General features: G+C 42.0%; 1 protein-coding gene across 1 annotated transcript in view; it reads left to right on the forward strand.

Annotated features, from left to right (window-relative positions):
• Positions 1-26,533, forward strand: part of UNC13C (unc-13 homolog C) — a 524,308-nt gene that overhangs the window by 494,901 nt on the left and 2,874 nt on the right. Inside the window, exons 30-31 of the mRNA XM_090029216.1 lie at positions 15,891-15,983; positions 16,707-16,866. Of these exons, the coding sequence (XP_089885342.1) occupies positions 15,891-15,983; positions 16,707-16,866 (253 nt within the window). The remainder of the gene's footprint in view (positions 1-15,890; positions 15,984-16,706; positions 16,867-26,533) is intronic.

Here is a 26,533-nt window from a genome sequence, read left to right on the forward strand (position 1 = left end):
ATGAAACAGGAGAAACAAAATTAAGTTATAAAAGCCAATAGTGTTCAAGTAACCTAAAGAGCAAAAAAAACCCTAAGCAACTTAGAAAAATTCACTATTCTGATATAAATTCATATTTATATATCATAATAGACAAATGCTAGCTTTTGTTATAAGATCCTTGATGACCAAAGCCACTCTTTTCTACTCACTTCCAAAAAAATCCTGCTCTATAACTTGCCTTCTGAATTTTTCATTTCCCTTTGTGTCTAAAAATCTGACATTACAGAAAATCAAATACTTCTAAATACCTTTAATAGTGCAGCTTTCTACAACTGAGTAGACTTACAAACCTTCATACACTGCAGAGTCTCTTGTCAGCCTTGATACTATCACATCAAATGATCCTTGGTTTACTTTTTCTAATCAAATACAAGCCCTCTAAGTCCCTTAAAGTATATCATTCTGCTTGGTGAAAAAACTAGTGTAGCTCACCAGATCATCAAGAAACTTTGTTGTGTATCCCTGAAGGAAAAGCAGTAAAATATCAACATACTGAATACTGTTACTCAATACAACGATACTCTTCTCTGAAACCTATCTCACCATTCGTTTTATTACTAAAAAACATTTTGAGTTAGGTTATGATGTTGGCTAGATGCACATAGAGGGGCACAAGAGAAATAATTCCCATATCATTATATCCCCTGTCCAGACACCCAAAACTTAAGACCCAGCCGCCTGCAGAGGGTTCGGGATTGAAAGTATAGTCGGGGATAGAAAGTTTAGAAAGGTTTAGTATACTAAGACAGATAATGACAGATGATGATAATTTGCATCGGCAACCTATCAGCAGTCCCCTCTGATGCCTGATGTATGACAAGTTTCTCTTTCCACAAGGTTCGGAAAAGATAGGCGTCCCTAATTAGCACTGTCCAAGGGATACCAGGAAAGACCCTGGTATTCAGTCCTTGGGCTCCTCGAGATCCACAGGCCATTGATTCAAGTCAGCAGCTAATTAGTCTCTTTCACAAAGCTGCATCTTCCTTCTAAATAATTTCTGGATGTGCCAGCCAGTTTATAACTTCTGAGCTATGCTGATATCTTACAGCCATTCAGATTCCTTTTACTTCAACTGTCCTTAGACTGACGAATAGCAGTACAAGCCTTGAATTCTTCTGATAAGGTTAATTTTAAGTATGCCACAGGGCCTACCATCACTTCTATAAGGCTTTGCTAAATTTACTAGGCCTTACTTCATCTTAGACTTTAATTAGGCTCTTAGCAACAACATATAGCTTAGTATTTGAACAAAACACTTGGTCTAATCTTCATAGAGCCTTCAGCAAGCACCTTTATCACACAGACATAATTTTCAGGTGTCACACCTAGTACCTTTTAGCTGAAAGAAATGCAATACCTAACAGATATATATGCAGCACTAGCTCTCCATCCCAGCTCACACAAGTGGCACAGACAGGGCCAAACTTCTTCTCATCTTTCTTTCACATCTGCCACAGGCTCCGACGTGTGTCTGGGCACTTCTATGCCTGTGCGGTGGCAGCAGCCAGACCAGCAGCACAGCAGTTGCTATTTTTGCACCCTACCTCCCCAACCTCAGCACCTGAGTTTGGGGCCCTGGCTGTCCCCAAACCAGCTACCGTGTTGCTTGACATTCTCTCCCCTGCCTTACATGGTTCTGCACTAAAAGTCAGCTTCAATCCACCTCCTGCATTGGAGTTTTAAGAAGGAAGGGCCATTTGCACATTCTTTCTTTCCTAACATATGCTCAGCAGAAGAAATAATTTAGTTAACTGTATTCAGCTTTCAGCATTTCAACTTTAACTTAGTTTCATTTGGTAAAAGAGTATTAATGTGTGTGCTATCTATATCTCACTGAACATAAGGGTTCCGGCTGCTGCAAAATGCAGTTTGATTGGTCTTGTGAACACCATCCCTTTTGCAATCCCCCTAAAACTTTTATATGTTAATTATTGCATGCTGCACTTATATCTATGACTGCAGCATTTATTCAGTATGTTATGTAAGTTCTAGACAGCTGATTACCATAAAAGCTATAACCTTCATAAATGCTCATTGCTATAAGGGGCTTTTGAAAGATAAGGTTAAGACACAAAACTAAAATTTAAAATGTACAGAATAAGTAGTACAGCCCTACAAATGTCCACCTGTCAAATGGCAGGTGACATTAAAACCAGAAATAATGTTGCCACAACACACAACTTTATTGCAAGTCTCTCAATTTTCTGTGGCCTTTTTGTAAACCCCAGATGTGGGAAATATGATTACTTGAGAATCTCAGGATTTTCTTAAAACACGTTTCTAACTCACCCAGTTGTACAGAAAACTTGAAGGTTTGAACCCAAAGCCAGAAAGCAAATGAAAACAAATTATTATTTCTAAAACTTATTATTTTAGGCTACTGTCACCAATGTTTGAGGGCCTGATATATTATTGCAACCTAGGGGTTGAAATACTGCCCAGATTTCCAGCTAACTGGATTAATGAGAATTTATAGGGGTTGGCATTGGATTTACAACCCAGATACCTTGTTCCAGACAGGCCTAAACCCTCAGACCGACCACGACCTCTCCATTCAATAATACGCAAATTTTACTGATACACAGCAATAGCAGATAAGAATAATGCAAACAATTCTATATCTACCAGTCCCAGGGTTCACAGAGTCAAGGTACATCAGGCCAGCATTTGAGCTTCACTCTGAGGTTTTCTCTTGAATGTCGGATGTCAGCACCCTGGAGGCTGGAGGCCAAGGGCCCCCCTGCCACCCCCAGTGGGGTGGGTGAGATGGGCTGGTGGTATGCCCTCTGTCCATGGTGGCTTTGGGTTCCCCTATCAAGAACCCTTTGCTGCTCTGAAATCCCTCTTTTTGTATTCTTTTCGCCTCCTGATGACTTCATCATCAGGCATTGTTGATTGGTCTCCCTGTGGTCATCATAATGTCCACATTCTGTTCTGTCCATATTCCTTTTTTACACAAGACTATCACATGCACACATCCCGATTTGGTTCTTTCTGGTTTCTCCTAATTTGACCCATCTACCAAAGCCAGAAATCCCAAGGGCCCTGTAGTTGGGCACTGTGACCTTGCCAACATGGCAGTCTCTTATGTTATGGAACAGTGTGGTACATCTTCAATTTCCTAGCCTGTGTTTTCGCTTGCTGCTTCCTGTGTCAGATACAGTGGGCCTCGAAGTAACTCACAAACAGGCTTTTAGAATCAATTAACCCTTGCTGTTGTCCTGAATTCATAGATTGTTAAGGGCTGGAAGGGACCTTGCAGATCATCAGGTCCAGCCCCCCCCCCACTCTAGGCAGGAAGACAACTGAGGTTAGGTGGCCACAGTGAGGTGACTGTCTAGTCTCCTCTTGAAAACCACCAGGGTAGGTGACTGCATCACCTCTGGAGGGAGTTTATTCCACAGTCTGGACAATCTGACTGTGAAGGAGATTTTCCTGGAGAACCTTCCAGGAGTTCGTATCCACTGATCCTGGTCTTCCGCAGGGGTGCCCTAGTGAACAGTTGTTCACTGAGCTCCTGATGCACTCCCCTGATATAGTGGTGAGCTGCCATCAAGTCCCCTCTCAACCTTCTCTTCTTTAGACTAAACAGGCCCATGTCCCTCAGCATTTCCTCATATGGCTTGCCGTGCAAGCCCCTGATCATATGGGTGGCTCTTTTCTGGACCCTGTCAAGTTTTTCCACATCCTTATTGAAGTGAAACGCCCAGAACTGGACACAGTACTCCAGTTGCAGTTTCACCGGTGCTGAGTACAGAGGGAGTATCACTTCCATAGTTTTACACAAGATGCATCAGTTGATGCATGTCAGCATGTTGTTTGCCCTGCTGACCACTGCCATGCACTGACGGCTCATGTTCATATGATGGTCGATCACTACCCCTAGGTCCCTTTCAGCCATGGTGCAAGTCAAGCTGTCACCACCGAGCCGATATGTATGGTGAGGATCATTGTTCTAATGGATATATACTTTACCTACAAGCTAATTCCCAAAAGCAAACCTCTAAATATCATTTTTTAGTCATCAATAGGTACATGTGTTTTGGAAGGAAGAAGCTAAGAAATTAGAGAAGTAGAAAATTTCATAGGCTAAGTTCTAAAATCCCCAAATAACATGTGAACAGAGTAGGTCAGATTCATTGAAAGAAAATTTAAGCAAAGTAGAGCAATGGAAAGACCAGAAGTCTCAAGCAGCTGAAGAACCACAAGAATGTGATGTGGAAACTAGTGGATAGTGAGCCAGATGTATTGGAGGCAGCTACAGAGGAGGCTATGAATAATTTGAAGTTGATGGAAATTAGGTATTTTGAGGCTTATAGCTGCTCAGGGCAACAAGAAAGTCCTGAAAGATGAAAGATCCCAAGGGAGATGAAAGAGGAAGTCTCAGGCCCATCTGAACAGAAGTCTTCAAATTCTGTTATAAATGTGTTGCTATCAAAACAATAATCCATCTTCTTCAGTATGAAATTTATTACCTTTCATAGATATACAGATATTTTGAAAGCATCGTATATGAAATATTCTCAGACACATTACTCAATAAGAACTACAGAAACTGGGAATATTAGAGATGACTGTTCAAAATACTGTCAGCCTTTATAGTTTATTTTTGATTTTTTGGTTTAGGGCATGTCTTTGTGTGTTTGTTTTTGATGTTTCATCTTTGAGAATACGTCCCAAAAATGGAAAATGATAGCTGTTTAATACACAAACTGTAACATTTCCTCATCTAGGGAATGTATATTTTAATACATTTGGTGATTTCCCATTAAATACCTAATTCAGTTTTTCTCCTCAGAATCTTCGGGCTGTTTTGTCCATTTAGCATACCCTACAGTAAATATTAAACTATGAGTGGGTGGATAGGTTTAACAAACAAACAAACAAAACAAGTGCTTTATTTGTCCTGGTATTCTCTAAACGGATGGCAAAATATGTAGCATTCAATTACAATTTGAAATCAATTACAAGTTGAGAATAGATTCATAGCTTTGAATGAGCTTTGATCTTTACCACTTTCCTATCAAATAATAAAGTATAAAGTTATACATGCATGCAGTACTAATAACTGTCAAAGCACAAGCAGGTGCTAAGCGTCATACACCCAGAAACATATACTATGATCTCCTTGGGACACTGTGTAAGCAGCTTAGTGAAAGCTAACTTCCAAAAAGGAGCCACTGTTCACTCCCCTATGAATAACTTCTACAGGAAGTGGCACCTGAGTACTGAAAATAGGCCCTTCAAATGGCTTGGCATCCTTTATTTCTAAATCCTCTTGAACCTGAGCGCATAAAAAGGCTGTGGGTCATTGCTTTCTGTGGCCAGGTTGGGCAAAAATTGTCACTTCTGTCTGCAACCATCTTAGCTGCTAAGTATCATTTTGGTCTAGTACTTAGGTCCTTAGCATCCTGCTTAGCTGCTACATACTCCCAGCCTCAATTTCCCTAAGTACATAACTGCATGCCCAGAAGTGTCTCAGTGCTAAAAGCTGTCTTTCATGCCTAAGTCCTGTCATGAATTGAAATCTAAGCACACTTCTGCCTACCTTGCCTGCAGGACTTGGATCAAGTAGCATTCTCAGAGTATACCTAATGTACCAGGCTTCATGTAAAACACAGCTGGAGAAGATAGTGCCAATGTGGTCAGCCCCATTTTATTCAACAGCTCTGCTTTTCTAGCCATCTAGGATACTGGAGACATACTGGAGTCTAGGGCATGGGCAGGCAATTATTTCAGCTGGAGGGCCACTTAACAAGTTTTGACAAGCTGTTGAAGGCCACAAAGGTACCGCTGCCCCTTGAAAGGTGCCCCACCTCCTAGTCACCATTTTGGGACTCAAAGTCCCACCCTCTAACCCCTGACCCTTGCCCCATAAGCACTCCATTTGGGATGGGGGGGGTTGCCATCTTGGAACCAAAAAACCCCAAATAATATACTAAAAATCAAACATGTACAATAACATATTTTAATTTTATTTTTAAAAGATATTTCATCCTAAATTGTGTGTGTTAGTGTCATGTATGTAGAGGTGACTGCATAATAGATAAAAATGAGGGCTTAATCTTGTATATTGCATGGTATAGATGGGTGGGGAGATACTTGTGAGTAGGTATGGGGCTTGTGGGGGATGTGGATGTGGGTGGGTTTGGGGGTATTTGTGGGGATGTGTGAGTGGGTATGGGGCTTGTGGGGTGTGTGAGGGGGTGCATGTGTGGGTAGCAGTGAGTGGGGCTTCCCCTATAGGCACACACATGTATGAGGAGGGGTGTGGAGAGTGTGGGTGGGTGCAGTGTCTGTGTGGGTGAGGGTTGTAGTTGTAGGGTTTACAGGGGAAGGTTTGTGGGTATGGAGTGTGCTGGGAACCCCCCATGCGCATGTCCCCCTGAGCTGGTCGGCATCTGCCCCCACAACATCCCAGAGCCCACATGCCCTATGGTGCCTCCCTGCCACCAGCAGCAGTGTGCAGTCCCAGCACATCCTGCACTCACCAGCAGGAGCTGCTCCTCTCCCTCTTTTCTGCTCCCACTGCCCTACTGACCAGCCCAGAGGTGGTGGTGACATCCATGGAGATGCAGAGTAGCCAAGTACAGGCTCCGGGCATGCTGCAGGAAGTGCCAGACAGTGGCGAGGGGAAGGGGCCACTTTTCCCATGCACCAAGCGCACTTCTGACCCCCTGGGCTGCTGCAGCTGTTCAGTGTGAGCAGGTGAGTTCACAGCAGGCACAGGGAGGGTGGGGGCTGCATGTGTGTCCCCGCCAGTACTGTGGGACTGGTGCCAGCAGCAGTGACAGCTGGAAGGAGGTGCCTAGAAAGGTAATCCAGCTGTGTAGCCACCCCAGGCCCTCTGTGTGCCCAGGCAGGATGGAGCCTGGGCCAGGCAGGACCAAAGCATCTGCCGCAGCCCAGACAAAGACCCTCCACAGCCAGATCCATTCTGTGGGCTGTATTTTGCCCACTCCTGGTCAGTCCCTCTTTGCATGTGGGATTTGAACTCGCATCTTCTACATCTTGGGTAACTGCTGTAACCATAAAGGTGCAAGGTATGCTGCATAGCCAAGCTGTGCAGAGGCTTGGATACTCATTTGGGAAAGATAGCCCTGGGCTCCAGTTCCTTCTGTACTTAGTGAATAGTAAATAGTGAACTACTCAGTGAAGAAGGGACTGGAACACACGAGTCTCCTTTCTCAGGTGAGTGGTCTGCCACTGGGCTTAAGTCATGCTCACCTACTTTCCCTATCTTTTATCCAGTTAGTGTCTGGTATTTCCATGCAAAGTAGAACAGCTTCAACAAGAAGAAATGAGAACACCCACAGGCTAGGTAATTCCATGGCACAGTCCTGAGAGATGCAAAATGTGAGTTCAAATCCCCTAGGTCAGAAAAGGGAACTAAAAACATGTCTCCCACATCCAGGTGCAAATGCTTTAACTCCTGAACTATTAAATAGAAGGGGACCAGGGCCATCAACTCCTCCTGTCATTAAAAAGAAAGACTCCCATGTTTTTCAAAGAAAGAATTTACAACTTTAAAGCTGTAAATCCTGAGTAATGATAGGAAGCTCCCTTTATAGGCCTGAGTCCTACAGAGGGGCAGGACTTCTCAGCATTTCCTGCTGACTACCTAAGGTGCTCAGTATTTTGGCTTTGGGAAATCCCATTCTTAGAAACACAACTTTGCCCATGCACTGTTTTGGGAGCCTCCGTGCCTAAACTGCATGTTCTGAATTCCACCAGGCAGCTAGGTGCCTAAAACTAGGTGCTGCAGTCCTCAGCAACCTGACAACTAAATCCCTATTTGGGACTCATATTTTTTAATTTAATTTTAAAAAGTTACTGCTGGTGGGGAAGAGTGATATTCAGCTTGAAAAACTGAAGTGGACAATCATATAAAACATGGAGAGATTCATGGAGAAGTGACACAGATAGCACAGGACAGGAAAACATAAAACTCTAAAGTAACCAGCTCAGAAATACTCTATTCAGTTCTGGACCCCTTCTCTCCCCCCAAAAATATTCACAAATTGAACGAAGCCCAGTGACAGCAACAAAACCTGTAGCCCAGAACAAATAGCCTGTAGCCCTCAACAAACTCACCCCTACTGGTAACTTCTGAAAGCTTCTGTGAAACCTGAACTGCCTTTACCTCAGTGCATTTAAATGAATTGTCAGACCTGTCTGTTCATCTAGATGAGTTGCTTCATGGTGAATTTCTGAAGGGTGACTAAGCCTTCTTGATGAGCCTTTGCAATAAGTTAGTCATTCATCTGACTTGTGATAAAATATTTCTAAAACCAGTAAGACAGAAGACAAAGTAAAACCTCTATCTGAGTCTTCAAGAGTCTTCTGGAACAATACAGTTGTCTTTATGCTTGGGAAGTTCTGCATTATATCTGGCTCGTTGCATATTAATAAGTTAAATAAATAACCTTTCTCCACTGCTTCAGAGTGCTCCTCCAGATTCTATATAGGACATAATCATATCCCAAAAGCTCAGTGGCAGTTGTACAACTGGGCTAAGATCCAGTCAAATTTTGTCCCATCCTGGGCACCTGCTAGGATTGTTTAACAAAAAGGTCGCTGTTTTCCAGACATGTCCTGCAAATCTTGTCAGTGCAGTGCAGGACTGTGACAGAGACAAAGGGGAAACAGGAACACATTCTGTCATTGCCCTTATAAATATGCTGCAGTGAGGTAAGTCTTTCCTCTTTCAGCATATCTTCATGGTTTCTATTGTCTCTGCATCCACCAATAACCAAAGTTAGACTCCATGCTGCATAATTGTCTTCTATCATTTCTGGGATTAAGCAACAGTAGACAAAAGAAATGAGAAAAAAAGACATTAAAAACAGAAGTTGCCATGTTCAAACCTGCTGTTAAAGTTGTATTCACTATGGGAGGAAATGCAAGTCTCCTCTTGAAGAATAAAAATGTTCCATTCTTCTTTCCTCCTAAAATCAGACTCCTCTGCAGAGTGAAGAGAATTGCAAAATATTTGAAACTGGTTTAAGACAAGACTGGTTGAATATAGTATCAGACTTAACTGATTTGTGTCAAACCAGTTTAAGAAACTTCTGTCCAAGACCCCTTCCTGGTTCAAGTTAAATCACAGCCCCCCAGCATCCCAGCATGGTTTCCAGCCCTGGGATGTGCTGTCTTTTTCAGAGAGCAGAGCTGGCTCTTCCCCTCTGCTCTCTAACTAGAGCAGTGAGGGCTGGCTGACAAAGGGGTTTGGGGGGCAAGCCCAACTGGGAATGCAGCCTAGTCTACAACAGAAGACTGCCCCACCAGACAAACCCCAGCTGGGGTCAGGGGCCAGGGAGAGGGGTTAAACACCCTTTCCCCTGTTCAAACTTACTGCTACCTGCAGTTGTGGACTACAAATCCCAGAGTCACCTAGAAGCAGTAAGAGGAAGTAATAAGCAACCCTGTCCTCAAGGGCAACAGGAATAAGACATGAACACACAGCTCATGCTGGCTACATCCAGAGAGCTATGCTGTAGTGCCCCCAGGCTTCTGGCCTGAGCCACTGCAGGCATGTGGCTGCATTACCTGAATCAAAGGTAAATGTCTGTCCAATTCTGTTTCAATTTAATCTGTGCAGCTTAGACTAACCTGCAGGACTGAATCAATTAAGCCTCGGGCTTTTTGGCTATCTGTACTTAGCCAAAGTGATGTTTTAACAAATTATTATTGTGACTATTTTAAGATATTGTATCACAGGCAAAGAACTTTTGAAATATTCCTGCCTGAAAATCTGCAATGCTGAGAACATGGGGAGACATTCTTTCTTGCTATAAAAAGATTTGAGGTCATTGATTTAATGGAGTTTTACCCATTTATAACAAATTAATTATAGATTGTAATAGATTATAATTATAGTACCTGTTCAATTTCGAGGGTTTCTTCTTTTACTAGATAAATTTTGCTTCATACTACAACACTACATCTTAGTGCTAACATACTGAGAAACTGACCACAGTACCACTGAGTTTAAAAATACATACCCAGATTGATGCTCATGGAGACTTACTGGATCTAGCTTTAAGGGCACTGCAAGCAGCATAATTTTGGCTGTGTGGAGCTTAATGTGGGTGACAAAACCCATATAAGGAAGTAGATTAACTCTGAAGATTAGCCTGCATTGAGATCTGTGCTACCAAGAGTTACAATGCAACTGATGTTTTAAAGCTTGCTCAGGCAGCTCTACAAGAGCTGTAGTAGCTGCAAGGACTGCAGTGCAGATACACCCAATGTGTGTGCAACTGCATGGTCAGAAGGCCCATGTATCAGTTAGGGATTTGTGTGTGTCCCTCCACACATGCACAGGCAGTGGTATAAGTAGGGCAGAGCATCTGGGACAGCTACCCCAGGCACTGTCTTGGGTGGAAAGGGTTTAAAAAAAAAAAAAACACAGCTGCTGCCTGAGCTGCACACTGGTGCTAGAATTAGTGGCAACTGGAAGTCGCCAGTGTCCTTTTGTGTGCCAAATGCCCAGGTGCCCAACCACTAAGCTCTTGCTGAAAATTAGCAAATTGTTAAAGACAAGCACTGTGGATTTGCATTCATTTTTATTGCAAGATAGTTATGCACTTCCATAAAATACTATAAATAAGCAATCACATCAAAGGAAATCTGAGGCTTACTATTCTGCTTACCTAACCTACTGTATCTGTTATTTGCTCATTATAATGGCATAGAATTTCCTTGTAACTGCAAGTATAGTCAACAGTGGACACATCTACCATATTTACAGAATATGGCTGGAAAATAATACATAGCACTTAATGTACAGTGGCTAGGAGGCCCTATGGTAGAACCTTGAAGCTAAATTGGTATGTATATGTTACATGCTCCTCAGAGACTATAAAGTCATCAGATCACCTATATAAATCCACCTTTATAAACTTTTACTACAGAAGCCAAACTACAGGAATTGCTCACTATTCACATGTTTGGCATTCTTGGTTTCAAATATTTGTGAATGCAGAACTGGCCTCTTAAATACATTTACAGGAGCTCCTCAGGAACGCCATGCTTGCCACTGCCAGGCTCCTGCCATTCGCAACGCAGCTGTGCCCCCCCAACCCCAGCCGCCAGGACACTGCGCTCACGATGTTCATGAACATAGTGCCATATTCCACCATTCACGGAGATCTCAAAAACGTATCCCCCGCGAATAGCAAGGGTCGCCTGTATCTGAAAATCATGCTCTAATTACTACTTTTCAGTGAGAACACGTAGGAGGTGTATGTGCATGCTTGCAGGAATGCACACACTTCCAGAACAGTATTAGGATTTTTTCCATTTGCATTTTATTATTTGTTACTCCTAGATTATCTGGCCCGATAATCTCACATATGTTGACATTCAGGATAGGCACTAGAGCCCATCTTTTGTCCCCAGCTATCTCAAAGCAGCTAGTGCCTTGGGCAACCAGCATCTGTGGCTAGAGTATGGTTTTTCACTTCTAGATTTTGAGATAATTTGTTTCCAACAGAACAACTACCTTTTTAACATATGACAAGTACCTGCATAGGTACTTTAATGCTTTGCTTTCATATACATGCATAAATAAAGTGTGAAGTCACAGCTTTGGGGGAAATTACCCATTGGTAGATGAACAGATTTAAGGCTTTTCAATATGAAGTAGAATCATTAGCATGTTTGCAAAGCTTCCCATGAGATGAACTTCAGTGTTAAAGGAGGGAGAGTGCTATCACACTTAACTGTGCAGGGCTAACTATTTGCTATCAGGAAAATTGCTCTGTTATATGTGATTGGATAAAAGCACCTTCCTATAATCAGAATTGCTAAGTGCTGTACTGCAGAGGCTGCTTCTGGCATGACCTTACTTAAACCAGCAGAGAGAAAAGAAACATGAACAGACACAATAGATATCAGAGACTTGAGAATAAACTGATAATTGTGAAGGTCTGCTATAGCTACCATTTACAAACACTAAATGCTCTAGACTTCTCTAGCTTGTTCAGTGGCTCTATTATGAGAATAGAAGAAAAAACAGGAAAACATGAGCATCTTCATATTTCTAGTTCTGTGCATATTATGTACGAGCTGTAAGCTACATAAATGCAATACACTTTAAAGAGCCCATTTACATTAATGACCACAAGGAAAGGATGAATAAAACACATGTAATGAAAAGAACCTTACTGAGTAGGAAGTACATGCTAGGAAATATCTTGTTCTAAGAAACTCTGAGCTAGAGTTTTTGCTGATGTAAATTATAAGAAACTTCATAGGCATGAAGTTATTGCGGACTTACCTTGCCATACCTGAGAGCAGAGTTTGTCCCAGTATGATGTAATGATCTTTTAAGACTGACTTTAAAATCCACTAGAATTCTCCAGTAGAACTGGTCACATTTTTCACTGCAAATTATTTTTGTTGCAAATGTGCAGCCCCTTTTTCCTTTGTGAGCTTGCTACTGAATATACCTACATTCTTCAAATATGCTTGCCAGTCATTGGATAGCTTGGATGAGAGAAGATTGTTTACAGTGGCTGGGATTCTCCAGAGCACCTTAGTATTGGCCAAACTCTACTTCCTCTGAACTCAACAGCTAAAGGCATTTCTTGAAATTTTGGTGGTTCCTGGGGAGTAGGGGGAGGGAAGTGAGCACACAGGGGCTCCTGCATTTGTGACAGCAGTATGAACTTCTTGCCACCACAGCAAAAACTCCTTGAACGGGGGCTACAGAACTCCCTGGGGATTGCTATTCTGGTAGCTGCTCACCTACCTGAGGCTGATGCCCCCCACTTGCCCCCACTCACAAGTTATGTGATTGTTAATGATAAAAGTCTCATTAACCTCAATGGCAGCAGTTAAGCCAATACTCTGTGCTTCTGAGGATCCCATCTGAAGTATTTAGCTTGGTCTGTCACTATTGATTCCTTGTGGTATACAACTCGTCCAAATGACATAGTTTCTTTCTGTTCCCTGGTCAGTCAACAAAAGTTAAGAAAAGAACAAAAGAACAGTGGCTGACAGATAAAATATATTTAGATTACATATGAATTTCTTTATTTGCATTTGAATATTGATAATCAAATGTAGAACCCATTTTTCTCGCACACTCCCATGTATCTGTTCAAAAATGACAAGAGAGCAGAATCGGGGTTGAAAGAAGCAGTAGTTAGTGTAACCAGAAGTGTAAAACTTCATAGGGAAGTCAAGGATGGAGGGTTTTGCCTTCTTTTTTTATATAAGTTAGCAAATTTGAATTTGCCTGGCATTTTAGTTCAAGTTAAGAACACACTGTTTTTCACAGTGAAGACAATATCATAAGTGGCCCCAGTGAAATGACAGACAATACATGTGGACTAAACTGTGACTCAGAAAACCCAAACAAGCAGAAACTAGTCCTGCCTAAGCATAATTGCAAAAAAAAATGTTTTCTAAATGCCTCCTTGTTTATTGAGAAAATATTTTACATTTGATTTTTTGTTCAGCCAAAAAAACCCTGTTCTTCCAGGAAGCAGAAATTGAGTGTCAGCACTAATTAATAAATGTTGAACAGTGATGGATGGGCTAGAAAACATTAGGTTTCCCTTAGAGAAAGAAATCAGTTTGAAATATATCACCTCTAGCATTCCATAGTTTCTTTTCTTATTACTAAAGGACAGTTCTACAGATAGACAAGCTCAATAGTGGAGAAAGCGATTTAAACTGGTTGATACGTCTGTTTGGGGAAAGAGTTTGAATATTTCAGTTGTACTTGGACCATTTTGATGCACCTTACATGAATTTAAGAATAGTGTTTTGAAAGATGCAGTAATTTTCATTATTTATTGTGAAGTGGATGCTGAATGATTCAGTAGCTTTATTAGGGACTTAAGATAGTAAAGATTTCTCTGTAGAATTATCAGTCTACACTGAACAGCATAATGGCTACAAACTTCTTGTCACTAAAACCTGCTGTGTAACAAATTGCCTATTTACATGTCATAAATGGTCTAAACCATCTGCTTGATATTGGAATACATTGAAAAATAAAGTTATATGAGCACCTTGAAATTTAGAAGTGGTAGCTAAGAAGAGTGTTACTGCTCAAGGCGTTAAAATAATTATATTTTAAAAAATGATTGCTTCCGATCATGATTTTTAGCTAGTGAACTCATGACAGTGTTACGGTTTAAGCCACTTGAGGCTGTAAAACACAGGATATTGCTCTCAAGGACTCTGCTTCAGTTAGGTGAGTAGTGAGTTTCCAAATCTTGACATGTCAAGGGAAAAAAACTTGTTCTTTCAAGCAGTGTCCCCTAGGGTGAATGTATATAATTGACCTTGCAGTGTTCAGCCAATTCAGAGCATGTAATTATAGATTATTCCAAGATGACCAAAAAGCATCACTGTAGAACATATTTCAAGAAAGCCATTTAGATGCAAAGCCTAGAAAGAGCAGATTAGGCCAAGGTCCAAGGTGCCATATCTGAGCAGGCAGGGTCCTGCCACTGGCCTCCCTAGCAGGAATTCTGGTGTTCCCTGTTCAAAAATTGAAAAATTCCTGATAAAAAAAATCCCAAAGTCACTCTGTAATATACTCTGAAATCCATGTTCCTCCACAAGTAAAACAAAAGACCACTATATATAGAGAGAGAGAGAGAGTGAGAGACAGCGGTCAGTTGGGCAATGTTTTATTGATATATCTACAGTGTTAAAGCAACTCAGAAGCCTACCAGTGTCTCTATCATTGTAATAAAGTGAATTCTAAATACCTATATGTATACAGTCTCCCCACAGGGGCCAAATGACAGGCAGGGTGGGGCTGGGCAAGGCAGAGATTGGAGGGGCTTGGGGGACAGGCAGGGAGTGGGACTGGGTGTGGCAGCGATCTGGGGCACCACATGAGTGGGGCAGGGCCAGCAGAGGTTCCCCCCACAGTCCCCTCCTTCCCCCCCTTCCCCTACTTACCAGCACTGGAGCCTGGGTCCAGCTCTCTGTGGCTGACATGCTGCTTGTCCTACATGGCTGTTACCAGAGCATCTCTATGGAGGACCCAGCCTTTGGTTGCCTCAGGGCAAGGTCCCGGTCCATGCCCCTCTTTCTTTCACTCCAGTTTTTTTGACCCCTGGGTATCCAGGCGTCTAATTTTGCCCCTGCGCTGCAAACTTGCAGTGTGGGAAACCTTTTCCCATTCCCACGCATGCCTTTTGCAACATCTCAAAGGGCTTTGAGACTCTGCAAGATGTACATACGCACTCGTCTGGATGTGCCCACACAGTGTTACTGCACAGTAAGGTGTCTATACATGCGTTACTGCACAGTAACTAATTGGGAGTAAATTTGATACTTGCATGATGCCTGCAAAGCCCTTTTATGGCACTACATAAATAATACAGTATATAAATAATATAAAAGTAGTTTTACAGAAGTGTTCATGCAGATAAATATTGACATGTACATCCATACAAAAAATTCAGCAAAAACAATCAGGGTGGTCATTTTTTGAATTTAAGATTTCCAGTGAAAGACTGTCCGTGTGTGTAGACACCTTACTGTGCAGCAACACTTTGTGTGTGGACTGACTTGGGACTAAAGTTAGTTCTACTAAATATATACTCTAGAAGCAAGTATTTGCAGTCACCAGGTACAGTTGTGTCAGAATCATTTCTAAAGCTATAACCATATCTTATCTAAACATCAAATAGACCTGAAACATTTACAAGAATAAAATATGAGGGAAAAGTGAGAAACAAATACATTTCACCTTCTGCAAATAAAATGTTCTCTATTTATTCACCTATTTCTTATTGTCAGATCCTGTTGTTATATAGTCTTCTTGATGTGTTGAGGAGTCAATAGTGTTAAACTACTTTTTATTATTTCAGGTCAATCTATCAATAATTCAGTGGGTGAGATCTCTGTACAGGTGGATGTCTGTATGCATCCTGGAACTGGTGAACATAAGGTTACAGTAAAAGGTAAGTCTCAAATACCAAGTCCAAAATTAACACTGCATTTTTAAGTAAAAACTTACAATGCTAAAAGAAAAGGTTATGTACTTTTATATCTGGTTCCTAGCAAAAATCAAAGTCAATCCTGTGTTCAATTTCAAGGTCTCAGGCTAGAGGCTCACTAGGAGCTATATCTGTATACATCAATAGAGTTAGCAAATATACATTGAGGATACAGAACAACATTGGCATTTATTATTATATAGAGTTATTCAACCAAAGTAAAACTTGTGATGTGACAAACTATATTTATACTTTTTGTATATAATTTAGATTTTAAAATGCTGCAACAGAATTAGATAGTGAATAATGTCACTTTGAATAAATAATATCCAACACTGTACTGGCAAGCCTAAATTCCAAAGTGAACCAATTATGTTTAGATTAGCATCTACTGATGTTTGAGGTGATGTTATGAAAGCAGGCAAAACTAAGGAATAATGTAAACTCTTGGTGAAATAGCAGATCACTAGAATTATAATTTATGGTACTTCCTATACAGTGGAGCATGAATAAAGCTATTGCTGACTTTTGTCAAGTATGGATTTTTCTACAAGAAAGATCTAGGAACATTCTCCAATGGTCTTTTATTGCATGTATTAAGCCAATAAACAAACAGAAATAATTACTAGTATCTCTCTCTTGCAAAGGAGTTTTAATTACAAGTCTAATCCCTATTACTCTTTTTAGTCATGGCAATTAATGACCTACACTGGCAAACAACAGCTATGTTCCGCCCCTTCGTGGAGGTCTGTATATTGGGTCCTCACCTGAGCGACAAGAAGAGAAAACATGGTACAAAGACAAAGAGCAACACTTGGTCACCAAAATACAATGAAACCTTCCAGTTGTAAGTCTTTTGTTTCTTTAGTTGAATATTTTATACATTTTACAAATAATTTTGTAGCTTAAAAAAAAAGCAAAAAAAAAAAAAAAAGAAAAGAAAGCTGTAGTCTACAGTGAGCCCCTCAAATGCCACTGCATCTGCTCTGAGGAAATTACTCACAACACTCACCTGGCCAGCCTTAAATCTGTCTTTATACAACAAGCATACTTCAGCAGAGAAAGAGACTGTATCTTTGAAAGAGCCACCCAAATAGCCCGCAGTAGTCTCCTACCATAGAAAAAGAAACCTCCTTGTCACACCCACCCCTGGTGAATACCTGCCATGCCACATTGGAACTGCTTAGAAGAATTATAAAATAATTACAGCCTATACCTGACAAAGATTAAACCTTGAGAGAAATATTCTCAGATCCTCTGCTCCTGGATTTCAAGCAATCATCTTCACCTTGCCCAACTCATCATCAGAAGCAAACTCCCTACTAAATAGATTCAAAACCTGTCAACACATCTCCAAAGTCCCAACAACAGGTTTGTTGTCCCCCCACAACAAATCTATCAGAATCCATGAATTCTACACATGCCTTTCCCAAAATATGACATATGTGATCCAATGTGCCAAATACCCTCATGGTAACATGGGGGAAACTAAACAGCAACTACAAAGTGGAATGAACTCTCACAGAAAAAGTGCAAGAGAGACACACACACAAAACTGCCAGTAGGAGCACATTTTTCACAAAACAACCACTCCTATTCCAACTTCAGTATCCTTGTGATAAGGGGAAACCTACCAAACACCTTAAAAATGAGTTTGGGAATAAAAATTCATAAGCTGACTGCCTCTTTTCTACCTTGGAGAACTCATTACTACAGCAGTCTCCCTTGCTCGCCTGTGGCAGTCCTTCACCCTGTTATTCCCCACCTCCCCGCCCTTCTCTACCCACTGTTTTCCTAATTTCCACCTATTTATATTCTCCTGTCACACTTTTAGCTTCTTTCGTTACTTGGAGATCCCAGAACAGCAGCAGAGTCTCTCTATGCCTGAAGAAGGGTACTTGTACCCAAAAGTTTGCAAACAACTTTTTAGTTGGTATAATAAAAGATATCACATCTACCCAAAGAACCTTGTATGGACACTAAGGGCATTTGTACATGTGCTCTGGGAGTGGTGTGGGGAGGGGGAGAAGGTCCTTTAATTAAAGCGCCTGAAGCATCATGTGTATCAGCATCCCTGTGCTGAAAAATGGTGGGGGGGGGGGCACTTTAACTAAATCTCCTTGAACAACCTTTAGTTAAAGTGCCCCTGCTGCCATTTTTCAGCACTGGGATGCTGATGCACATGATGTTGGTGCCAGCTGAGCATGGTAATTACCACACTCCCATAGATATTTGATGAGTCGAGTCTGCTCCAACGCACTGTAGTTACAGCACATCGAAGCATCCTCCCTGAACATGTATTGTAGGCTTGTGCAAAGTGGCTAGAATTCACTTCAGATTGAGATTCAGCCGATTTGGGGGACAGTGATTCGATTCGGTGATTCGAATCACTGTCCCAAATCAATTTGGCTGAATCTGATTCAGAGATTCCCATCGAATCAGCTCCACCCCCTGCCTGCTCTCCCAGCCCCAGCTCCTGGCTCTTTGGGAAAAAAATGTAAAAGCCCTGCACTCACCAGTTGCTGCCAGGCAGAGAGCTGATCCCTGCCTCCCCCCACTGCCCCGCACTGCTTGGAGGGCTCTGCCACAAGCCCCCAGAAACCACTGCAGCATCCAGTGAGTGCAGGACTTTTTTTTTTTTTTTTTTTAAAGAGCCAGGATGCTGGGGCCAGGCAAGACAGCCATTCATGAGGCTAGAAGAGTAGGTGGGGAATGGGGGGCACTCAGGGCAGCTGGGGGAGTAGGCAGGGAATGGGGTCTGGCAGGGGGTCCCCCATGGTCCCACCCCCCCTCTTTCAGCCTCCCCCCCCGCCGCTCCCTATTTACTGGCCCGAGTCTGGGCCCAGCTCCCTTCGGTGGCAAGTGGGGACTGCCCAAGTCTCTGAATCTCTCTGAAGCCCTCTGAATCTTTTCTGAATCAATTTGGAGAGCTTTGTATCGATTTGGACCTTTTTATTGGTCTCCCAATTCAATTCTGATTTGGAGATTCAGCCACCGAATCAGGCCGAATCTCCTCCAAATTACATCAGCTCCTGAAGCTTCACACAGCCCTAATGTATAACCTCCCTGAAAACCAAGCACTAAGCATTGATACTAACTTTATGGCATACTATAATCTACCTGATTCCTGAAATTCTTCCTTCACTCTACAGGTGATAATGACCCTCCTTCTTTTTGATAGGCCTCGATTGCCCATTGTTAAACTTCTTCTCTTATGCTAATTGTTATCTGCTGCCCCTGGGAATTTCTCCTCTCTTCTCTCCTTTACCCACTTTTTAATCATTGCCATGCCTGCTTCTTTCTTCAGATGTAATAAATAATGCCTTGCATTCGAAAGCTTGTCTAACATTATCCCAACCATTCAATGGTCCAATAAAAGCTAATCACCCACAAGAATCCTTGCTGGTCCCTATAGCACATTTCTTTCACCTGTTCTGTCCAACTTCCTCCCCTTCACTGAATGAGGCCTCTTCAGCCTGCCCATTTTCCAAGCTTTAAATTCAGATTGATGGGGAATCTCATTTTCTTGGCTCCTCCATCTCCAGAGCTCTGCATCTGACTAGGAAGCTGCTCGAGGCTCTTTGCCACTTAATTTCTTTATCCCTCCTGCCATATGGGACGTGGACGATATGGAGAGAGTCCAGAGGAGGGCCACTCGTATGATCAGGGGTCAGCAGGGCAGGCCTTATGAGGAGAGGCTACGGGACCTGAACCTGTTTAGCCTCCACAAGAGAAGGTTAAGGGGGGACCTTGTGGCCTGCTACAAACTGGTCAGGGGGGATCAGCAGGTATTGGGGGAGTCCCTGTTCCCCCGTGCGCTGCCAGGAGTGACCAGGAATAACGGTCACAAGTTGGCGGAGGGTAGGTTTAGATTAGATATTAGGAGGCACTACTTCACAGTCAGGGCGGCTAGGGCCTGGAACCGGCTTCCAGGGGAAGTGGTGCAGGCTCCTAGCCTGGGGATTTTTAAAAGGAAGTTAGATGAGCACCTTGCTGGGGTCATCTGACCCCGGTGCTCTTTCCTGCCAAGGCAGGGGGTCGGACTTGATGATCTACCTAGGTCCCTTCCGACTCTAGCTACTATGAAACTATGAAACTATATCTATGCTTGTTCTTTATGTCTGAGATCACAGGGGGAAGGAGGAGAAAAAGCCCCAGAAAAAAGTCAAGGTGAAGCAAGTTAGAAATAATTCTGTTGGCAATAATCCCATCTTGAGCATCTCCCAGAAAGTAAAGTTTCCTTCTTCCTGCTAAACGGTCTCCTAGAAACCCTTATGCAACCCCAAGGTTCTAAGAGTTACGGTCATGTTTCTGAAATAGGAATATGGGGGTATGCTGGCATAATGTTGTACCTCTGCGTTGAAATTATTTTTCAAATGAAAATGATGTGTTTAATCATACAGTGAAATATGTACAAAACGAAGTAGTGATCTGTTTACAAGAGAGATTTATTCAGAATAAAGGTTGCCTTTACAGCTTGAGTGGTTACTCTAACTATGATGTACAGGCTACCCTTTTGCAGACTAAAACATCATTAAAGAGAATTCTCAACAATTATCTTCCTGTAACTTGATTTTTAAAAGCATAATAGCTAAAAAAAAAGTAATAGAAGTTGAGTTTCCATGTAAGTATAGCCAGGTGCTTTTAAGGGTCTAAAGCAACAGTGGTGAATAATGTAGGAACAATTATTTCCAAAACAAATAAAAATTAATTCAAGAAACACTTAAGTTATTAACATACTTCATGTGTTTTATTCTTTATAAATCCCTAGACATGCAACTTCAAAGAAATGTTTGGCTTTATTTTGTAATATTGGGTACACACAATGACTGGAGGGAACACTTGTAATAACATTATAGAACACAGGTACAATCTACATATTGTCCACACATCTTTTGCTTTCTTTAATAAAACTGACAGGGGAATGGCTAGTGTACATCTGCACCTCAAAGTCAAGACACTATATAACAGTGTGTTTTATAGTTAAATTAGAGGGAATGGTACTGCTTATGTTCTTCCTATAGAGCCACCTGCCTATGTTACTTAGTTTATTGCTTTCACACAAGTGACAACTCGCATCTAAAAAAACAAAATATGCAGTGTATTTTTGGAAAAGAGATTCCACGCTGTGCTGACATTTGCCTGTTTTCTTGGATTGGCAGGGACACTTAATACTTTCTGCATTTTGCTTCCGAAACAAAATCAATTCAAGGTCCAACAATGAATATTAAAGACATCAGAGATTGCAAAAGTACCTCTAGACACATTTTTAAAAACTGCATTCTCCATTTCCAAAAGATACAGGCAAGTTTAACACAATCCTAAGTGCAACAAATATAATTGAAAACAAGGTGGGGGAAAAGGTTATTTTTGCACAGAAATTCCACTGCAGTTTTTTTGGTGTCCTTCAAGTTGTTGCTTTCTGCCAAGACCTTAGAATTCACTACAAAGTTCCAGGGCATTTACATCAAAAGGTATCTCTTCATGAGGCTATCTTTAAATGTTTTGCTTAAAACAATGAATTGCCATTGTAATTCTTTCTAGGACATCTTCATTATTTCAGAGATATCATACATAAACATCCTTATAGTTCTCAAATTGTGAAAACATGTCTCCACTTGATAGATGTTTTCTAGTTTGCAGGTCATCTCTGGCCTCATAAAAATGTATTCTCTTGACTCATATTTTAAATATCTGTTTTTCTAGCCTCAATGTACAGCTCATCAGATGTTTTCTTAGCATCACGTAGAACTTTTGCATAGAACTCTTATTAGAAAGAAAACCTCTGAGGCTTTTAGCTAATGGATAATAGCTTGTTCAATATCTACTTCAACTTTCAGAAGTATTTTACTTGCCATGTTGACCTTATATAGCATGCTAAAAGGACTACACTGCACAAGAATTTATAGTTGAGGATTGTGTAAGCCAACAGTTCAGACTCCTGTGCGTCTCTTTAGGTTTGGATCATAGACAATTAAAACTAAAGCACCATAGGACTTCTGAAATGTAAGACCAAATAGAGGATTCCATCAATTCTGCTTTTCCATCTTGTTTCACTTAAGAGTTTAGTAAACAGGTTCATAACATTTTGGTACATCTCAGAGATATGGCAAAGGTCCAAAAAGTATAGTCACATTGCACCACGCTTTAAAAATTCATAGATTTCATAGACATTAGGACTGGAAGGGACCTTGGGAGATCATCGAGTCCAGCCCCCTGCCCAAAGGGTGGGGTCATAGGATCCCAGCAAGATAAACATCCAATTTACTCTTGAAGGTGTTCAATGTAGGTGCTTGAACCACCTCCACTGGCAGACTGTTCCAGACCTTGGGGGCTCGGACAGTAAAGAAATTCTTCCTTATGTCCAGCCTGAAACGGTCTTGCAGGAGTTTGTGATCATTCGACCTCGTCATCCCTTGGGGCGCTCTGGTGAACAAACGTTCCCCCAGATCCTGGTGGTCACCCCTGATAAACTTATAGGTGGCCATCAGATCACCCCTGAGCCTATGCTTTTCCAGACTAAAGAGTCCTATGGCTCTCAGCCTGTCATCGTAAGATCTGTTTTCCTGACCTCTGAACATGCACGTGGCTCTTCTCTGGACTCTCTCAAGCTTCTCCACATCCTTTTTGAATTGTGGAGCCCAAAACTGGACGCAGTACTCCAACTGTGGCCTCACCAAGGCCGAGTACAAGGGGAGAATGACGTCCCGGGATTTGCTCGAGAAGCATCTATGGATGCAAGCCAGCGTTTTGGTCACTTTCCTAGCCGCAGCATCGCATTGGAGGCTCATGTTCATCTTGTGGTCAATGATGACCCCCAAGTCTCTTTCTTCTGTAGTCCTATCCAACATAGCACTGCCGAGCCTATAAGGAAGCTGCAGGTTTTTCCTCCCAAGGTGGAGAACCTTGCATTTCTCGGTGTTAAACACCATCAGGTTCTCATCCACCCATTTGCTGAGCTTGTCCAGGTCAGCCTGGATCACCCGCCTATCTTCTGGCGTGGATGCTTTGCCCCAAAGTTTGGTGTCATCGGCGAACTTGGCCAGTCCACTCCTGACTCCAGTGTCCACATCATTAATGAAGATGTTGAACAGGATGGGTCCCAGGACAGAGCCTTGAGGGACCCCACTGGTCACAGGGCACCACAATGAGTGACTGCCATCGATTACAACCCTCTGGGTCCGACCACGGAGCCAGTTTCCCAGCCAGAGGATCGTGGTGGAACCAAGACCACAACTGGCCAGTTTGGCCAAGAAGTGATCATGGGATACCAGATCAAAAGCTTTTTTGAAGTCAAGATATATGACATCAATCTCTTCTCCCTGGTCCAGGTGATAGGTCACCTGGTCATAGAAGGAAATGAGATTGGTCAAACAAGACCTACCCGCAACAAACCCATGCTGGCTATTCCTTAGGATGTTAGCCTGGGCCAGTCCATCAAGGATGGCCTCCTTAATAAACTTTTCTAAGATCTTCCCCAGGATAGAAGTCAGGCTAATGGGCCTGTAGTTAGCCGGATCCGCTCTCCTCCCTTTCTTGAAGATCGGCACCACATTGGCCTTCTTCCAGTCTTCGGGCACTACACCAGAGCGCCAGGAGTTTTCAAAGATCCGTGCCAGGGGCTGGGCTATGACGCTCGCCAGCTCCTTGAGTACCCTGGGGTGCAGATTGTCAGGGCCGGCTGACTTCTTCAGTGCAAAAGCTTATAGCCTCATTGAGTATAAGATGCAAAGAGTGTGAATTGCATGTAACAAAGAACAATTTCTAATTAAAGCCCTGGATTCTCTCCTCTTCTGTAGAAAAGAGAAGCCAGTCTTTCTTATGTGCTCCCCAATTGAAAGAGGGTTTGAAAAAAGGAAACCTGAACATTTTTTCCATTACCATCCAAAGGAAATGTACAGGTTTAGCATTAGAAACAAAAGGTGCCATTCGCTCTTGATTACAGGCCATCTGGCTAAAACATTCAGGGTGTCAGTGCTAGGTGTTTCCTCCTCTGTAGATCTTCCCATATTTCTTTAATAACTGTGCAATTGTACCATATTATTATAGCTCAGAGACAGAGCAACCTCCATAGAAGGAGCTCCCTCACAAGCTACAGTGTTTTCTATATTTTTGCTTTCGGGCCTATTAGGACAGAAGAAGCAAAGCCTTTTTTTGTTAAGTGGGAATTTTCAGTAGTGGGAGTATGGATGCTTGAGGTGAGGGAATATTCACAAATCTGATGCATCAGTTGGAAGGGTAGAAAGTTGATTTCAGAGACTTGACAATTTCTTGATTTTGTTTTGCACTCTTGGCTTCTTTCATCCTTTCATTTTTGAAAAATAGTTTTAATTTGCATAAGAGATTGTCACTATAACTTTCAGTTTTACCTAAGATAATCTACACTATCAGAAGAGACAAATAGCTATCTACACAAATACAAGCTTATTTAAGTACATCCAAACAATTAAGTATGAAGACTCATACAAATACAAATTCCTGCCTTCTCCCTGTCTACTACTGTTCATTGAATAATAAATATTTCATGCTTGTAAAACTTCTTTATAAGGACATGCAGCCATCTATTTTACCTGCCCTAAAGCCAGCCACATTGTTTAATATTTGAAGCATATTTCAGACGTAAGACAATAGCTAAGGATTATCATTTTGTAATAAGAGCTGAACAGTTACACCAGCTACAGTGATTTTTTGTGGATGAACTGTCCAAGAATTCTGTACCTGACTGATTCCATGATCTGTTCTAATACTTGGCAAGGGAGGGGCCCAGTTCGCTACCTACTCTTAATCAGGGAAACTACTTGTTTCTATAGTCAAAAATCCTGCTAGAAGCATGGAAACTGCAACACAGCTGAGAGGTGCTGTGATTCAAAACTCCAAGAAAAGACAGTGGAGATTGCTGACCAAACTCACGACAACTGCCAAACAGCAGAAAAGACCCAGCTGGGTAGAAAGCAATTTCATAGAGAAAAGCAGAAGAGAGAGAGGCAAGAAATTTCTTCTCACTCTATGGCTTCCAGATGGTCAGATGAGATGATTGAACCTCAAAGGGATGGGGTAGGAACTGTAACTTAGCTCTCCCAAGCAGATAGGAAAGAAAAGAGGACTTGGTTGGATGTGCATGAGGAGATTTCCCCTTTACTTAAAGCAGTAGCCCAGCAACATTTTTCTTGAAGGAGAGAGAGATGCAACAAATTAGGAAATCTATGCACAGCCTGTGAATTTGGATTGATACTGTGGGTTCTCTTTCCATATCAATGCCATGCTCCATTTTGCATATAGAGTTTGCTTGTTGTCTTTTACCTCCACAGGAGAAAACAATACTTCTTGCATCTGGCTGAGAGCTAACAAGAGAGTTGTTAAACTTTGCTGATCATCCTTTCAAAAGAAGCACCTTAGGCCAAAGTGATGGCTCTCAGCCATGTCAACATTTCACATTACAATTCCTAGCTGAAATTCAGAAGGAGGTAGAACAGGAACTGGAAGTAAGGATACTGTTTGGAGAGAAAACAGTAGCTATCACAACATTTTTGGCAGAGCCTGATCTGGTAGGATTTCTCAGAGCCCACCTATTGGCTAGGACACCCCCGCCTTCTTCTTCGGTGACTTGTCTGAGATGTGACAAATCCAACAGTTAGTGCAGTTCTTAACTGGTGCAGAGTCTAGTTGAATCCTCTGTACTGGGATGACTCCTACCTTTAATATTCAGTTTGCAGAGCTCTGGTGGAGTTTAATGAATGACTGTAAAATGCCTCAAGATCTTTGGATGAAAAGACACTAGAGAAATATAGCCATTAATTGTTATAAAGTTATGGTGCGAGAATTACGAAGCCAAAACCGGGACACACAACTGCTAGACTGAGTATATGGAGCAAACAGAACTCTCTTCCTTAAGTCAAAAGTTATCACAATGAAAATTAAAACCAGGCTGAACTGGCAGTGGGACTCTTTCAGTGCTAAGCTAATGCTCATGGAAACTTGGATCAAACCCAAGGTAGCCTAGAAACTCGGAATGGACACAGGCAAAAACTGTCCTCGTTACATCAGGCACAGGACTTAGTATCTTTCCTTCCCTAAAGCTGTTTCCCCAGCTTCAGCAGCAATGAATAAAGGACATGCTTCAAGCAAACAAATTTCCCTACTCTGGCCCCGTCTACATGAGCCGCAACTGTGCAGTCATTACTGCACATTTATTTATACTCATACAAATAAGCAACCCACTCCTGCCCTGAGAGGTAAGGGACTAAAAAGCAGTTCAAAATACCTACCCCTAAATCTATGGTGTACTTGTTTGAGTAGTGTTGGTGGGAACCCTGGAGCAATGGATCATGGAACTAGCCCTCCCTAGAGATGTTAGCCGTTCCAGGCTATTGTGCCTGGCTGTCCTCAGACTCACAAGGATGTCATTGTATCAGTACTCGGGTCACCTTGTCAGATGTTACTTTTGCAGCCTTAAGAGCGAGCTATTTAGTATTTTTTAAAACCAGTTCAGAGATTGGGGAAAAAATGCTGTGTGC

This window comes from Crocodylus siamensis, chromosome 15 (genome assembly GCF_052110815.1).
Source record: "Crocodylus siamensis isolate JL-2025a chromosome 15, ASM5211081v1, whole genome shotgun sequence".
NCBI lineage: Eukaryota > Metazoa > Chordata > Crocodylia > Crocodylidae > Crocodylus > Crocodylus siamensis.